Here is a 16,712-nt window from a genome sequence, read left to right as displayed (position 1 = left end):
GCATGGTTTTTTTAAGATGTTTTGTCTACTATCTGGGCCTCCACAGCTACTAAGTACAATTTATTGCGGCCTTAGGAAGCGTACTACTCGAAGGAAGATACAGAGAATCCTGTCAGAGAGGACGTAAATGAAATTTGCAGTTCTGTAGCCTTCCTGAGTCACGTCTCATACTTTAATTCTAACGCACAATAGCAAGTGCTTATTATCAGAAGGGTGCTTCTCAGAGTCCCACACCGAGCAACCAAGTTATTGTCCTGCGTTATCTTAACTGGATTTTTCTTTAACCTGGTCAGTAATAATATATTAACTATAAACCCATTTGCCAGATCCATACCACCTGTGGTTCTGAAACCTTAATAGCAGCTCTTGACCACAGTCATTACTGGAAATTAAGAGTCAACTCTCGCTACAATTATTATCAACGCACGAGCTCCATTAAGCTGGCTCCAATCAAAGTTTAGAAGCCCAAATTTGTACGTGTCCCCTGCGCACATCAACAGAATTCTACCCCAGTAACTCTATGGCATATGGCCTCTCTGGAAACAAAGCCAGATCCCGAGTAAGGTGCTAAATGACGGTCAGGCCGATATTTTGAAATCTCAATCTACCGATCCAAATTCCGCACTTCTCCAGATGGATATCGATTTAAGCAGGAGGAATAAAAAGCCCCGCCTTCTGTTGGAATCCGAAAGAGAGAGGCTTGAGGAATTCATTGACTCCATACACTACTCAGCGAGGTACGAGCATCTGACCCATGTACATAAGGGCCGAATTGACAGGCACAGGTATTCTGACGACCAGTTTGAGTACCGACATGTTCAGCTCCCTAAAAATATGCTGAAGAAGATTCCCGCCGACTATTTCGATAGCTCAAAAGGAACGCTGAAATTGCTATGGGAGGAGGAATGGAGGGCACTCGGTATCACTCAGGTACTACGAAGTGCACTGCGAAACTCGCGTTCTGCCACACTGAGGCTAATCTTGTTTGTCTAGAGTCTGGGGTGGGAACATTACGAGGTCCATGAGCCAGAGCCACATATCCTCCTTTTTAAGTAAGCACTTGATGATGCATGAAGTATTCTACGATGAACTGATGGCTTCTTAGGCGGCCCCTGAATTATCAACCTCCGGTTTCCCAGTGACTATGGTAATTGATAGATACATATTGCGAGCCCAATTGATCTCACTTTAAGCAGTGACGGGCGCACAGTTCGGTCTAAGCTAAGGGTATTACAACAAGGAAGGTTATTCCAGGGCAGGGCAACAATGGTTATACACCGTGTGAGCCATGGAAATGAAAAATCGCTCTGGCTGTCGCACATGAGTGAGATTATTGATACCAACGTACGCTGAAACCTTTTGCTTTTCTTTTTCTCTTTCTCCTTGCCCTTCTACATCCTGGTGCGATGCCCGTGACACGCGGCTTGACTTCGTGTGATTGCAAGAAATTTCAGCTACGTTTCTGGGCAATCACCGCCCCCTCTGGTAGTCGCGAATTTGCTGCTGATTCTGGGCTTGTCAATCACCTAGATCATGATGTCAGACCCATTCGAGCTTATGGAAGATAGCTGGAGTTTCCTGCCTTTACACCCGGGATTGGAGAAATGGATATCAATCGCACGATCAATCTATATGTTGCCGCACTAGACATTTGCACATGGCTTTGGCATAATGAATAACCCTTGCCCCATGAGCAACTTCATACTAACAGCGACCTATTGCCGATTTTCGATTGCCCAAAATATCAGACTTGCTTCTTCACGCTCTCTGCTCATTCAAGTGAAGAATGGCAGGTATGCTTCCTCTCGCGCAGGTGCTCTCTTGTGCGCTCGCGTATTCGATTTGCGTATAACCAGATTTCGGTAATTAAAACCCGCGTGTGTCGAACTCGATCCTCAAAGCTATGGCGGCTGTTCCGTAGATTTTTAGAAACGATGCTGCCGGGTATGGCGCTAAACTTTGTGAAAGGCCGAGTTCTGAGCGTTACACCGCGTCCCCGAAGCAAGGAGAACTGTGAATGATCATCTGCTTCCTTGGGTACGCATGCATCTAATTGACAGCCTGAGAATGCGAAAGATGTCGTGAAAATTTGTTGCTGGAATATCTATACGTGGCATTATCAAGACCCTTGCAAGCCCTACGGAATCGACTACTTGCACTACTCTGGATCTATCTAGCAGCTGTGCTCCCAAGTTCTTTCATGATACTTATGCTCAAGCCGTATGCTTGGCACCAATCCTGGAAGGCCTTTGTCGTCCCTATATTATGCTTCCCCGCGCTTCCAAGAAAGAAGACCCTTGATCATCTGTAAGGCTTGGTATAGATCATAAACACCTTGAATCACAAAGTCATTTTCTGCACGTCTGAAGGTAATTGGCCGACGTGGCCACTCTCAGTCCATGCTTAACAACTCAAGTAATTTTATGAACGTCTTGGTTAGAGTGAGCATAGCAGTAAGGATGCAGTGAGCATGAATAATTGTCGGACACTGTTCATCGGCTACCAAGAGCTCTCTGCTTGAAGATATTCAAGTCTTTGAGTTGCATAGAAACCTGCGTCCAGCGAGAAGTCGACGGGTCGTACTCGCCCCGAACCTCGACCCTACAGAATCCTTTGGGGCCTTTGAGACCAACTGGACCGACGATAAAGAAGGTGCCGCGGCGGGGAGTGCGCAACTCGCGAGCCCAGCAATCATTTAACCGCCATTTAAAAGCTCCTGCAGCCGCACGCAAATCCGACTCGGGGCCTAAATTCGGCAGTGGTAACCATTGAAGAGAGGATAGAACTGACGAGGGATTTAGCCATGGGTTGTTTTGCTGTGTTACTCTCCCATGGGGCTCATCGGCAAAAGATAGTTGAGACCCCGTTTTGTGATAACCAGGGGAACCGTCAATGAGCCCTGTAAACCCGGTCCCGGATGGCGGCATGACCAGTGAATCAGTACCAACTTGAATTTTATCAGATACCTGAAAACCGATGCGCGAAAGTTGTCTTTTCATTAAGACAAGATACGCGTCTCTTGCAGCAAGTGCCACAAAGAGAGGCTTCATGCATTTTCGGATACGATCACCGGTATCGGAGGACACTGGTCTCACAGCCAACGAAATTTCAGTATCAGCTATTTCTAACCTGACGATAATGAGTATATTAGTATGTGGCATTATGTTGCCTTTGATATGACGTACCCTGACAATGCATATTCAGGTGGGGCACGAGACGGGAAGTGGTGAACGAGCCAGAAACCAGTTATGGTCAGCGGTCCACCAAGAAGTTGAAGAAGTATGTTTGATGCGGATGCATTGCGCAGAGCTATGGTTGCTAGGTCATCTGGGCGAGTAAGCATTACTTCGAAAGGGTTATTACACTAGCTGGGAGATACCTTTCAACGACTCGAGCTTCTTGCCATCCCGAGACATACGAACGAACTCTCTCCACTCCGGGTCCGACGAGGAATAGAACTTGCCTTCACGCAGGCGCGGCCAACCCAAAGGAATGAAAAAAGGATCTGAGGTAGCAGCCTCCTCCGGACGGCTCACAGTTCGTTCAGTGGCCATAATCTTCTTTTCTGGAAAGTCTTTCTCGGGAAGAGCCTCATCCGGTGCGCTTTCAAGCATCTTGTCGTATTCCCCGAGGACATAAGAACCCCATACATGAAATGCGGTCCCATATAGCAGACATGTAGTAACAAACTTTCTGGCGACTCAGGTCAATTTGAGCAAAAAACAGGTTGTATGCCGTGCAAGGCACCGCAAAGGGGTGGCGGTCTACACACTTAAACCAAGGTCGTTTGAATCTCACATGGCGAACATTGACGTTGTTGGCATCGCTCTGGGAAAAAGAATGACTGGCACGAAAGGGTATTCGAAAAGGAAAGAGCCGTGGTCTCATTCGGAACATCTGGTATGATTTTGGCGCGGTCTCTCTAAGCCGAAGATCATACTCAAGGATAGGGATGGCAACTGATTGTGATCTTCGATTTGGACAGAAACGTCATGAAGTTTCGCTGGATATATGTCCCTTACAAAGAAAAATATTAAAGTGGGAGGTGGGCTGGAGAGGTGGAGGAGTAAAAAAAAAAAAAAATGTTAGATACTGAGGGTTTACACAGACTGCTGGGTCAATTAAAGCGATAAATTGTCAATGTCAGCCGCAGGAGCTCTGGTTAGGAATCGGAGATAAAACCGATAAAACCTACTCAACTTGAGTTTTAAGGTGTCTGATCTGATCACTCCTGCACGTGATTAACTCGTCATGTAGAGTACCTGAGGTCGTGCTAACCTAGCTAGGAGGCTGGACGTAGCTGCCAAAACCGAGTACGCCGATCTAGGTAGCGGATCTGGAGGAATCAGCCCATGATCTTTTGTCCAGGTTTATCAATCAACATGCACAAGTATCTTGGTTTTTTGGCTCTGTCAGCGACGTTTACATTGGTTATCAGCAATCCAGATGCATCCATCTTCGCACTAGATTCAAGCGCCAATGCAGAAGGCTCAGAGATTCCGTTTCTATCAAATGATACTGCCCGACGACTCCTGAGTTATCGAATCAGGTCCTCGACCACAGCAGCCCTCAGGACAGTTGACCGAGGTATTGTTGAGATTTTGGATAGATATGGAGGAATGCAGCCGTCGTTGTTCGGTACTTCAACTGATGACCAGGACTTGAGATCCAGTTTGATTATTCTGCATGGGCTAGACCCTGTCATTGGTAGGTCTTTCCAGACATACTGATACTGTGAAGCAACCACTCATTTTTCAATAATTATCTCGGTAGAATCTTCCATCCAAGAGGAATACAAGCAAGGCCTAGTCCACTGTGACTCTCGAGCTACGTTTTTGCATAACAATCCCCTCAACTGGAACATCGATGGCGAATCGGAAGATGATGCTGGAACAGCCGATGGATATTGCCTGAAGTACCTTGACAGCAAGGAAAGGAAACAGGAGAATGTGCAGGTAGTCGAAACCCGATATCGATTGCTGGCGCGGGCTGCATTAAAGAGGTATTCGAACTGACTTGCGATTAACCCTAGACACTCCTATCTTGCCTACCTAACGCGTCCGCTTTCAAGCCAGTGGCGCACGCATTTGGCCAACAACTACCTGAGTACGTAAATATCTTAGAATCATGGGTTAACGATCAAGACCCCTTGATCTTGAGGTTATCATTCAAGGTACTCCTTCGCCTATACCTATCAGTGCTCTTGTATTTGACAGACATTGCAGTCTTTCTCCGGATCAGTACGTCACGCAGAACTGCTTGGCTTGCTGAAATCTCTTATGAGTGATCTCCATTCGCTGTCTTCGAATGGTACAGCAGTGACTGTTATATTCATGCCAGACTCCCAAAATTCCCGAATGCCGCAAAGCCCAAGACGTCGTGGTAACCATGACGCCAAATCCTTACAGATTGACATGGTATCTCCGTCATTGTTGAGAAGGCAGTCGCCCGGCTCAACATCTCCGAATCCAACCTGCCATGTCACCAATTCATCTTGTAACGAAGCAACGGGCGGCTGTTCAGGACATGGGGCTTGTTATAGGAAGTCGGAGTCAAAGAGTGGACTTACCAACAATGACTGTTTTGTATGCAAATGCCAGGCAACAACCATCAGAAAAGAGGATGGTACGACCCAGATTATCCGATGGGGTGGAGCGGCTTGTGAAAAGCAAGATATCAGCTCTCCCTTTTTCCTTTTAGCAACTGTTAGCATCATGGTAATAATGGCGCTGGGCGGTGCTATTGGAATGTTATTCAGGGTTGGGCAAGATGACCTGCCGGGCGTCATCAGTGCTGGGGTTGGACCCACGAAAGCACAGGGATAAGAATTTCTAGAAGACGGGTTGACCCTATGAGTGTTGCTGCGAGATATTTGGTTGGGGGCGATGCTGTGCCAGTGTTCACTACACAAAGCTGTGGTGCTGCCATGTTTGCTATGATGTGGCTTTGAAACTGTTATTTTGGCGCTTCCTTTTTTTTTTTTTTCTTTTCTTGTGAGACTAAACTGTCAGATTCTCCGAGATCCTCAGGGTCTGACCTGCTAATACCTACATTGAAGACTACCAACATTATTTGGTAAAAACGAAGGCCTAAAGGAGAAACAAATCCATGCACATGAGCAATTGTTTCGCTGAAGCAAATCTCAGCGGCCCTTGGAACGGGCCTAGTCTCTTTGAGACAAGATGTTGATCGACGCCATCCAGGGCGGACAGAATGAAGTATATGGGGGGAGAAGGCAAAAAGAGTATCTGAGTGACTCTTTGAGTCCACTCATGGATAAAACCATACCGGGGGCATTGACCACTGTTGAGGCGAATTTCGGGACTCGCCATAATTCAAGCAAAGACGTTCATCAATCAAGTAGAGTCGAGGAGCATTTCGCCCTGCGTACGATATGACTAGCTGCGTTTTAAGAACGTAAGCCTGCTTCGACTTCTGCAGGACTCCGACTGTCACTCGGTTGAGAAACACCTATGGCCGTACCCGCATTCCTCGGTGCACGGTGCCAACTTGAGGGCGGAAGTCGGAGAGAGTTGCGAAAACGAGGGAACAGCCGCCATGATCCCCGGAGCTGAGGTCTGGAGTTTTCTGACCTCATGTCAGATGCATTGTGCGCCATGGACGAATCGACATTGAGTGCACCCGACAGCTGCGATGGCGGAATTCCCCCGCGTTGCATGAGTCGCTGAGGCAATATCGTTGTTCGACGAAAGAGATTCGATCGCCATCCTATAAAGACAGGCCGCGGTCGGCTAGGAGCATGCATTCCCACCATACTATGGCGATCCGTGCTCGTACGCTCTGCCGCAGGATCAGAGCGAGGTTTAGGAGTGAAGTAATCTGCTTTGCAGAGTGGACAGCAGGCCCTCCGACTTGTCAACCATGGGTCAACGCAGGATGCGTGGAAAGCATGACCGCACGTCAGCCCCCGTATGTCATCGTCATCCTCTATCGCATCAAGGCATATTGCACAGGAGTCTCCGGGAGTGGGATGAAGCTCGGCCGGTGTTGCAGTCCGAATGGGATGATCAGCGTCTCCGATGTCTTCCAACCCATGGTATTCACAACCGTCCTGATCATGTACGTGTTTCATCTCATGGTTGGTATACCTTGTTACCTCACGATTGTGCGTGCAATCAGCAAAAACTGGACGACCATCGGTCTTTTCGTTTAATTGAGCGAATTGTGTTCCAGTATCTGGTGGAACTGTTGAAGGCTGTGCGATGGCGGACCCAATCTGCCGCTGGCTATCCGTCGATGCAGGTTTCACTAAGGATGGCGGTACACTGGTATCTACGACCAAAGTGCCGTTCTTAATGTTTGGACTGTGTAGACTGTCGGCTGCGGATATTGCCTCTGCGGTCGGAATGTTGGCGTTTGCCCGCGTCGACCTCCATGCCTTGTACTTTGTGAGTGGAAACCGCAGATTAACTTCGTCCATGGTCATCAACTTCTTTTCCCTTCTTCGTCTATGCGTACGGGGCATAGTAACCAAGTCTATTGGTTCTCCCGTTTCTTCGTTTCGTAGCTGGCGATTCCGTTGATTATATCGAAAGCAATACTTGACACCAACGATGATCCTAGCAACAAACCTCAGATATGAATCCATGCGCACGAAGTGCAGACAATGCCTCTCTGAACATACCATAGATTCGTGAAGACGACCCCGAATCCAAGGGCAACAAAGAACAATAGTGGTGAACTCGTAGGGCTTGAACTGGAATCAGCAGCTCGATCGCTGTTTGTGGAGCCCGAAGGAGGAACAGGGCTTGTGGAGGACATCTTTGAGTGTAAGAGGCCACAATTGCAGGACTGATGTTGGCAATGCAGTATCGGTCACTTAACAAAAGCAAATGAACCTATTGAAAGGTGGGAGGGAGAGACCACTCCGATTGTTTATTCATTGACCGGTCAAAGACACGTAGGTCGCTGGCGAGTAAGATTTCAGTTCTTTCAAGACACTTCAAGTGAGTATAAAGACCTTGAAGGAGAATGATGCTTTTGTAGATGGCGATTGTGTATATCCACTCATCTGGGGGGGAGCGTATGACTCCAGTTACACTTAAAGCTGTGCACCCGGGGAGTCATCACTAAACATGCTGTGTTTAGGTCAACTTGCTGAATGGTTCTTCTCTATCGTCCTTCTTGACCTTCTCTGTTTCGCGCTGGATCCCTCTGTATGTTCTCATACTCTCCAAGGTTGTCCCGGTTTCCGTGTTGGGCTGTTTAAGGGTACCATGTTTCGCAGAAACAGAATTAACGGAGATGCTAGTCAAATGTAGTTTGGGTCACGAGGTCTCTGACACATATATAAGCTTAAGGAAATGAGAAGGATGGAAACATTCCTTTCAGGCACAGAAGAAATATACAGTATGAGTAAAAGACTTATTAATTTATATACATTCCTTAAGTCATGCTCTGCATCTCATTATTACGACCGGTAAGGACCAGGTTGTTAATAGACATTTATAGCTATTAGACTTCATAGACTATACTGTATGATGCTGTTCTCACCTACCTATATAAGTGCCTCAACATGAAGAGGAGGGAGAGAAAGCCGGGGAGGGACTGCTGTGACCTGTACATAATTAAATAGAAGTGTCCTTCCTTTCTATAAGGTACATTAGAAATGGATGCTTCAGGCACCTCAGTAGTTACCAGGGACAATATAGTTCGATATGTATGACTGGTGGCTCTCTATAGTAATGAAGAATATTAGAATGTACATTTCCCTTTTCAAGAGGGAAAGGTCTTTCCTTCCTAGTGTTTTTCTTCCTCTCCTTGTTTTCTTTTTTTACACTTTTTTTGGTGTAGTCCGTAGGAATACTCGATACAGGTTACTTCTTGTCATACCTAATCCATAGTACTAAATCACCACCAACAGAAAAATATGTAGGTTTACTACCACTTTAAACCAAAAATATCAGTAATTGTCTGGTATTCACCAGGTCGTGTTTTCATCACATCAAAATGGAAGATATTCATTCAGACCCAACGAGGACCACCAATCCAATCGTTTTTTTCGACATTACCCTAGGAGGTGAGCTTACAGTACCTGGTTTTATCTCAGCTTATACCAGAATGTGAAGGTGTTATTACTTGCACCCAGCCATTGTGTCCCCTTGACATGCTTGTTAGCATATTTAAATTATCACGGTCGATCAGATTCAAATCTCTATCTACCATGATCCCGTAACTGACAGTCGCAATAGGCGAGCCGCTAGGTCGCATAAAAATGGAGCTATTCGCAGATGTCACTCCTAAGACAGCCGAAAATTTCCGCAGATTCTGCACGGGTGAAAGCAAAAACTCCCAAGGAAAGCCCCAAGGATACAAAAACAGCAGGTTTCACCGAGTAGTACGTCTACAGTTCCTTCGTGTCGGCGCAGAAAGCTGATCCGAAACCGCTTTCAAGATCAAAGATTTTATGATACAAGGAGGCGATTTTGTCAATGGAGATGGAACAGGATCCTGTACCATTTATGGTAGCCCCAAATTTCCAGACGAGAACTTTGTTCTGAAGCATGATCGTGGGGGTCTGTTAAGTATGGCTGTAAGTTGACCCGGATACTGTTGAATTGCGGATGGTGCTGAGTGCTACAGAACTCTGGGCCAAATACAAATGGCTGCCAGTTCTTCATAACAACTACAGCGACTCCATTCTTGAATGGGAAGCATGTTGTGTTTGGGCAGGTAGTGGATGGCATGGATATCGTGCGGATGATCGAAAACACACGCACAATTAGGGATAAGCCAAGCCAAGATGTGATCATTACACAATGCGGAGAGATGTGAGGGTGTTCTGCTCTAAGTGCGTGCTTTTTCATATCCTAAAATAGGATGATAACCATAAAAATGATTAGCTCGTACTCAACCTGGTTTCATATACAGTTTGTTTCAAGCTCGAGGGTAAGGGCATCTAAACCTCAAGGTTCAGGTTCACCATTGCAGGGGCAAAACAAGACAGCGAAACTCAGTCGCACAGAACCATCAAAGCTTGAACTTTGCCAAGTAATCAGAAGCCAATGCAATTGCATCCTCAACCTTGTCCGGATGCACGCCATTGCCGATAGATGTCGAACCCTTCCCACCAGCTTTCCCTCCGACAGCGCTAGAAACAACTGCGGCCAAGTCGTTGGCTGAGGCCCCTTGGTCAAGCAATGCCTACGATGGAAGATCTTATGAGACATTGACTTCCGGTTGATGAACACGAGGGAAGACTCACCTTTGAAACGTAGCAACCATGAGCAACGCGACCCTGTTCCGAATCGGCGGCTAGGACGTAGACTGTCTTATCTTGTAACTTGGACTTAACATAGTTTAACGACTCGCTCACGGCTTTCGCGTTCGCAGAAATTGGAAGCCTGGTCACCAAACAGGTCTTCCCTTCGTTCGCCGGGGATTCGAAATATGAAATGATCGCCTCAAGCGCCTTCTTGGCCTCAAGTTTCTGTTGCGCTTTTTGTCCGTCAATGACTTGCTTGTTAATAGATGCAAAGCGCTCTCGAAAACGAGATTTCTGGACTGCAGAGACCGAGAGTTGGTTTAGTTCAACTTGTATCTGCTTGGCTTCCTGTTCTTTCTGCGGCCCCAAAGCCATTGCATCCAGGCGATCTAGCCGCCTCTCGAATTCTTTGGCAACTCGCTGTACTTCATGGGCGTCCTCCCCAGTCACGGCAATGATCCGACGAATTCCCTTAGCAATGCCGTTTTCTTCCAGGATGATTAGGTCCTTAATGTCTCCTGTCTTCTGGACGTGAGTTCCGCCACAAAATTCTATGCTGACTTCAAGCCAGCGAGGATCTTCCACATTCTTCAATATCTCTTCCACCTCCACACCAACAGAAACGACCCGGACGGGATCAGGGTACGTCTCGCCAAAGACAGCTCTAACACCTGAGATCTGGCGAGCAGTTGCAAGAGGAACTTCTTGAGAGTAGACATCACAGTTTTGGCGGATATACTCAGTCGATATTTCCTCGATTTTTTCTAACTCTTTCTCTGTGACTGCAGACTTGTGAGAGAAATCAAACCTGAGTTTTTCAGCAGCAACAAGGGAGCCCTTCTGCTCGACAGAATCTCCAAGAACTCTTCTGAGCGCAAAGTTGAGGATGTGTGTGCCCGTATGATTATTTCGGATGGGCCAGCGACGAAGTTCATCGTACTCACACAGAACAGCGTCACCGATTGAGAAAGAACCGTACTTCATGAAGCCAGTATGGAGGACATAGCCAGCGTAAAGTTGAACATCACCAACTTCTAGCTCAGCCAGTCCGTCGATAATGATTCTGCCGGTATCGTTCTCTTGTCCACCTTGTTCAGCGTAAAAGTTCGTGCGGTCCAGAATGATGCCTATCTGGTCCCCATCTGGTATCTGCGCTGTCGATGAATGGAAGTTCTTTCCGTGGTAAATCGCTTTGATTTCAGCGGTAATGTTACCCTTTCCGAATTTGGCGCTGTCGTCTGTTTTGGGAACGTCATTCATTTTCTCCAGCTTTCCCAGGTCATGAACATCCAGTTTGACTGTTCCTGTTGCCGACTTTTTCTGTCCTTTACTAGCCTCCTTGGCTCTCAAACGCGCTTCTTCGAATTCGAGGTCATCAATATTTAACCCACGCTCTTCCGCCATGAGACGGGTTAAGTCAACCGGGAAACCGAAGGTGTCATACAGGCGCCAAACGTCAGCACCATGAAGCTTGTCATCGCCTTTGATCTTTGCTTGCTGAGCATAGTTCTCGAACTGTCGCTCACCGCGATCTAAGGTTTTGGCGAACGAGATCTCTTCCTCATCCAATATTTCCATGACATCGTGTTGCTTTTTCTTCAGCTCGGGGAACATGTCTCCGAGCTGTTCAACGAGTGTTGGGACAATTTTCGAGAAGAAATTTCCAATCTCAACCTGGAAGTACTTTCGAGCATAGCGAGCACCCCGGCGCAGAACACGTCGAACAACATATCCACGACCATCACTGTTCGGCGTCACGCCATCTGAGATGGCAAAAGTCAATGTTCTAACGTGATCTGCGACAACGCGATAAGCCGTGTCGATGCCATCAGAATCATCGGCACCAAACATTCCTCGATATTCCCGGGCTCCGGTGACGTTCTTGATAGCATTGAAAAGGGGGGAGAACACGTCCGTATCATAATTTGACGGTTTGTCCTGAAGCACTGAGACTAATCTCTCGAATCCCATTCCAGTGTCGACGTGCTTATTTGGTAGAGGCCTCAAAGACCGATCAGACTCGCGATTATACTGAATGAACACATTGTTCCATATTTCAAGAACGTTGGGATCATCTTGATTGACAAGATGAGCGGCATTGCGGCCGCCAATCCGATCATAATGAATCTCACTACAGGGCCCACAAGGGCCCTGATCGCCCATTTCCCAGAAATTGTCCTTCATGTCTCCTGGAAGGATATGATCCTCTGGAACACCCGCAGCTCTCCACAGAGCTTTTGCCTCTAGGTCGGGTTCGAGTCCACCCTCTTCGTGACCTTCAAAGTAGGTGACATAGAGGCGTTGAGGGTCCAAACCGTAAACCTTCGTCAAAAGCTCCCAAGAGTACCGGATTGCATCTTCCTTGAAATAGTCGCCAAAACTCCAGTTTCCGAGCATCTCGAAGAAAGTCTAGTCAATCATTAATATCCCTCGTTAGCGTCGGAGCTGCTTCATCATGGCAAACTTGACTCACATGGTGGTAGCTGTCCTTTCCCACGTCGTCCAAATCCTGTATTCACTTTGATCAGACTCTGTTATCTCGCCTCTCGAATCACGCGTCTAACTTACATTGTGCTTCCCGCCAGCACGAATGCACTGCCATTGATTTTTAGTGACCAGTTTGATATCGAGGAGGGTTAGAGAGTGACCTTCTGAGAATTCACTGCGCTTTTCAGTTTTGCAAAATCAGAATGCGGATCCACGGTGCCCAGGAAGATGGACTTGAACTGATTCATTCCAGCATTTGTAAAAAGCAATGTTGGATCCGAGAGGGGTACGACAGGAGAAGATGGAACTTAACATTGTTAGTTGATTGATGAAGACGCGTGAGAAGCCCCAAATACGTACCGAATGTATGGCCATTCTGTCTGAAATAATCAAGGAATGTGTCGCGAACGCGTTTGGCAGTCCAGAGTGGACTGCCTTCGGAATCTGAAGTCATTCTGAAGGGTCGATAGTTCGTACGGTGTTGATTTTGTTCTGGGGTATGTGTAGTGTGAAGGTGGTAGAATCTTCTGGGGTTTGACCTAAACGGTAACGGCAGATGACTCAAGGCCATATCCCCATTTCTTGTAATTCTGGAAATTCGCATCAAGTAAAGGTCGATAATTCCTTGATCCTTCTCGGACTAAAGACAGTGGATACTAATGACTGATCTTAATATCAAAAAGATCACTTGACCGATAATATTCTCTTGCGCATGTCGTATCTTGGTGGTGGTTGGTGGTGTGAGTTCCTGATGACTGAGGCACCCCAGCGCGGGAAAAAGCGTCCCGCAGAAAATGATCCTGATGGTGACCAACCTCTGGCAAAGAAGTTCGGACTGCTGCAAATAGGTATGTTTGTCCAGTAACACTTTGAGTCTATCATCCATCATTATCGGCATTCAAATTTCGCTATATAGTCGTTACATTGACTAAGACTCTCATCCCATCTAGAACCGTGTTTGGTTGGCACACCTCAGATATGTGGGGGGGGTATATCTCCAACTCAGTCAAATTCAATTGATACGACTGAGCGGATGATGTTGGATGACACTAAGCATACAATATACATTCATGATCTTGATTCTGAGCTAGCAGATTCTGAGGCTCAGGAGTACTCAATCACCTTTTTGCCCGAAATTGGAGCCAAGTTGGGGTCTTTGCCGAAGTTATTGACTGTTGATACACAACCTCAGAACAACGAATTGGTCCTCTACAGAGATCCCAAATCTCTGACCGTTCCAGAGGAGGATGATTATGTGCGGAGAGCCATCCTTGAGTCCAGGAGACGAGCGAGAGCAGCTCAGACTCAGCGCAGGTCTGCAGAGAAAATAGTGAAAGAAGTTAAGTCGAATCTTGTGTGCAATGCTGATGAAGATGTAATGGAGATAGATCATACCATTCAATAAGTTCTGTATTTTATTATGTGACTTTTTCTTAGAGATGTATGCTTTTATAGTGGTTGTTGATACCTCCTTGATTTGTATATTTTTCGACCCCTACTACGTTTCGGCCTCGTCAAACTTAGCCTTGTATTTGGGGTCGCGCAACGCATGACCCCGCCATCTCAATGAAAACTAACATCTCAATGATAATGCATTTTCCCATACTAAACTGGATATTCGAGGTTGTATTATTCCTAATGAAACATATAATGATCAAAAATCAAGTAAAATTAGAAATTTAAGGCTGATTATATATTACACCCTAATACCAAGTTCTACTATATCCATATATATTTATATATATATATATATATAAAAAAAAAAAAAAAAAAAAAAAAAAAAAAAAAAAAGACCTCTGTATAATAGGCATATTAGATAGTATAATTTAGAGAGCTAATATTCTATATAAATTTAGGAATAGTAGCTAAATATATAAATTTATTACCATAATTTTACACAGAGTAATAATCCAGTGATATAGACTATAAAATAATTAATATTAGTATCCTAAGATAGCCCTAACTTAGTACTTTTTAATTCTAGAATTTTCAGAATTTTATATCATTTAGTACAGTAGATAATATAAGAAATATATGATTTTCTATGATTTATTATTAAAATATCAGTTTTTATTAAGATAGTGGGTAGAGTTGCATAACTGAACTGCTAAAATCAAATCTGACCCTCACTGAACTTATAGTAGTAAGGGTTTAGTTCCTAGCCTAGGGAATTACACTAATTTCAGTTTCTATAGGGTGGAACTAATTTAAGTTTAGTTAAAACTATTACTTTTAATTTTTAAGGTTTTATTAGATCAGATTAAACTAAACCTTACTATTTTACTTAGTAATTACCAATTCCTAGGATTTCTCTAAAAATATTAAGATCACTAGATAGCCTAGTATCTAGTCTATCTAGATGTAAAATATTAATTTAAAATATCCAGTAGTTAGTAGGATATAAGGGAATAATTATTTCTATTATAGATTAGTATAAAAGTAGTAGTAGGTATATATATATATTAATCTTTAATAATCACTATGGTTAAAGAATGACTTTTAATTATATTTAATCCTATAGACATTAAATTAATATTTTAGATTTAGATTAGTCTAATAATAATTACTATATATTTTATATAAGCATGTTTGATAGGTGCCTAATATAGGAGAAATTAAATTCTAGAAATTATTAAAATTAATCTATTTGGATTATATAAATTAAAACTAAACCAAACTAAATCTAACTATAGTTAATTAGTAATAGCCTAGCTAGGCCTAGTAGTAGTTTTCTATGGTTAAACTTAAACTAAATCAGAATGGATCAGGTTTGGTTCTGATTTCTAGAATTTAGACTTGAAATTGCAGCAGTTTGGTTCTAACTAGGTTTGGACTTGCCTAAACTCAGACTGAATGCAACTCTACTACTAATTAGAATATAGAATTATATCCTCCCCTACCTAGCTTAAACCCTATATATAGGTTTACTAAGAGAATAGCTATAATCTATACATATTCTAATTATTAGTATTTATCTTATAGCTACTCCTACTTAATATATATCTATAGGGTATATTATTATATATCTATAGGGTATAGTAGGTAAATTATTAATAAGAAGTCTAGATTATTATAGTATAACAAAGGAAGTTAACTACTAATTAATTTAGATACTATATAGTAAAGAAGTTATAGTATAAACCTCTAATATAACTATGAAGAAAGACTATATCATATAAGAAATAGAACTACTATAGTTACCTTTAGTCTCTATTTAATACTATTAATCTATGAATAACTAGCCTATTTTATGGGGTTTATAGAGGTAGAGTTAGAAGTATCTAGATAAAGAAGTATATAAGATATAGTAAGCTAAGATAAGTTAGTTAATATATAGCTTAGAGGGAGGGTAGATATTAAGATATAGATATTTAGCTTCTTAAGCACCTATTCTAGCTTTAAAGGGTAGATTCTAGCTACTATAAAGCTATTTTAAATATTTAGAGGTATAAAGTCCTCTAGATAAGCTACTAAATATACTTTAAGGAAGTTAAACTTATTAATATAGTTATATCCTAAGTATATCTTTTACTTAATAAGGCCTCTATAAGTATACTTTAAAGGGCTAGAATTACTAATATCCAGTAGTTATAAGAGATAAGAAGAATAGATAGATATATAAATAATAATAATATTATTATTCTTATAGACTTTATTAAAGCTAGATATTAGATAACTTCTATAGCTATATAAAATAAGAAGATAATATCTTCTAATTATATAGCTAATTATTATAAGAATAAGGACCTTTTAAAGTTATTAAAGATCTATCTTATCTATTATCTATCTATTTTAACTAACTTTAATTCTCTAATTTAGTAATAAAATATAATCTTAATATTATCTCTTAATATAAACCTTCTCTTTAAAGATTATATAAGAAGGAGTACCTAGCTATTAATATTAATATATTTAATTATTATAATCTATTCATAATTATCTAGTTAAATAAGATAAGGCCTTCTAGATATATTAGCTCTTATTACTATCTTAGTAATTA

The 16,712-nt window shown here is 43.3% G+C and overlaps 6 protein-coding genes across 6 annotated transcripts; 3 read left to right on the top strand and 3 right to left on the bottom strand.

Annotated features, from left to right (window-relative positions):
* Positions 1-633: 633 nt before the first annotated feature.
* Positions 634-1,056, top strand: Aud_009048 (cyclin-dependent protein kinase regulatory subunit CKS1; the record flags this gene model as incomplete). Its single annotated transcript, XM_043293911.1, has 3 exons — positions 634-737; positions 786-930; positions 994-1,056. 3 exons carry the CDS (start codon positions 634-636, stop codon positions 1,054-1,056), a joined length of 312 nt encoding a protein of 103 aa, XP_043149846.1.
* Positions 1,057-2,492: 1,436 nt separating this feature from the next.
* On the bottom strand, positions 2,493-3,897 carry Aud_009047 (uncharacterized protein; the record flags this gene model as incomplete). The annotated part of the gene is made up of 4 exons (XM_043293910.1): positions 2,493-3,129; positions 3,186-3,327; positions 3,380-3,693; positions 3,773-3,897. 4 exons carry the CDS (start codon positions 3,895-3,897, stop codon positions 2,493-2,495), a joined length of 1,218 nt encoding a protein of 405 aa, XP_043149845.1.
* A 485-nt stretch (positions 3,898-4,382) lies between these two features.
* Aud_009046 (DUF3844 domain-containing protein) lies at positions 4,383-5,825 on the top strand (the record flags this gene model as incomplete). The annotated part of the gene is made up of 4 exons (XM_043293909.1): positions 4,383-4,707; positions 4,774-4,955; positions 5,033-5,173; positions 5,226-5,825. 4 exons carry the CDS (start codon positions 4,383-4,385, stop codon positions 5,823-5,825), a joined length of 1,248 nt encoding a protein of 415 aa, XP_043149844.1.
* A 584-nt stretch (positions 5,826-6,409) lies between these two features.
* On the bottom strand, positions 6,410-7,782 carry Aud_009045 (E3 ubiquitin-protein ligase RNF103; the record flags this gene model as incomplete). Its single annotated transcript, XM_043293908.1, has 2 exons — positions 6,410-7,580; positions 7,646-7,782. 2 exons carry the CDS (start codon positions 7,780-7,782, stop codon positions 6,410-6,412), a joined length of 1,308 nt encoding a protein of 435 aa, XP_043149843.1.
* A 1,453-nt stretch (positions 7,783-9,235) lies between these two features.
* Positions 9,236-9,795, top strand: cyp3 (putative peptidyl-prolyl cis-trans isomerase; the record flags this gene model as incomplete). The annotated part of the gene is made up of 3 exons (XM_043293907.1): positions 9,236-9,358; positions 9,416-9,553; positions 9,604-9,795. The coding sequence occupies 3 exons, from the start codon at positions 9,236-9,238 to the stop codon at positions 9,793-9,795; spliced, it is 453 nt and encodes a 150-aa protein (XP_043149842.1).
* Positions 9,796-9,990: 195 nt separating this feature from the next.
* Aud_009043 (alanine--tRNA ligase) lies at positions 9,991-13,166 on the bottom strand (the record flags this gene model as incomplete). Its single annotated transcript, XM_043293906.1, has 6 exons — positions 9,991-10,164; positions 10,226-12,634; positions 12,699-12,734; positions 12,794-12,820; positions 12,874-13,019; positions 13,073-13,166. The coding sequence occupies 6 exons, from the start codon at positions 13,164-13,166 to the stop codon at positions 9,991-9,993; spliced, it is 2,886 nt and encodes a 961-aa protein (XP_043149841.1).
* Positions 13,167-16,712: the final 3,546 nt, after the last annotated feature.

This window comes from Aspergillus udagawae, assembly GCF_001078395.1.
Source record: "Aspergillus udagawae IFM 46973 DNA, scaffold_7, whole genome shotgun sequence".
NCBI classification, from domain to species: Eukaryota; Fungi; Ascomycota; class Eurotiomycetes; order Eurotiales; family Aspergillaceae; genus Aspergillus; species Aspergillus udagawae.
The sequence above is the reverse complement of the archived record's forward strand: the minus strand, read 5'-3'. Positions and strand labels throughout refer to the sequence as shown.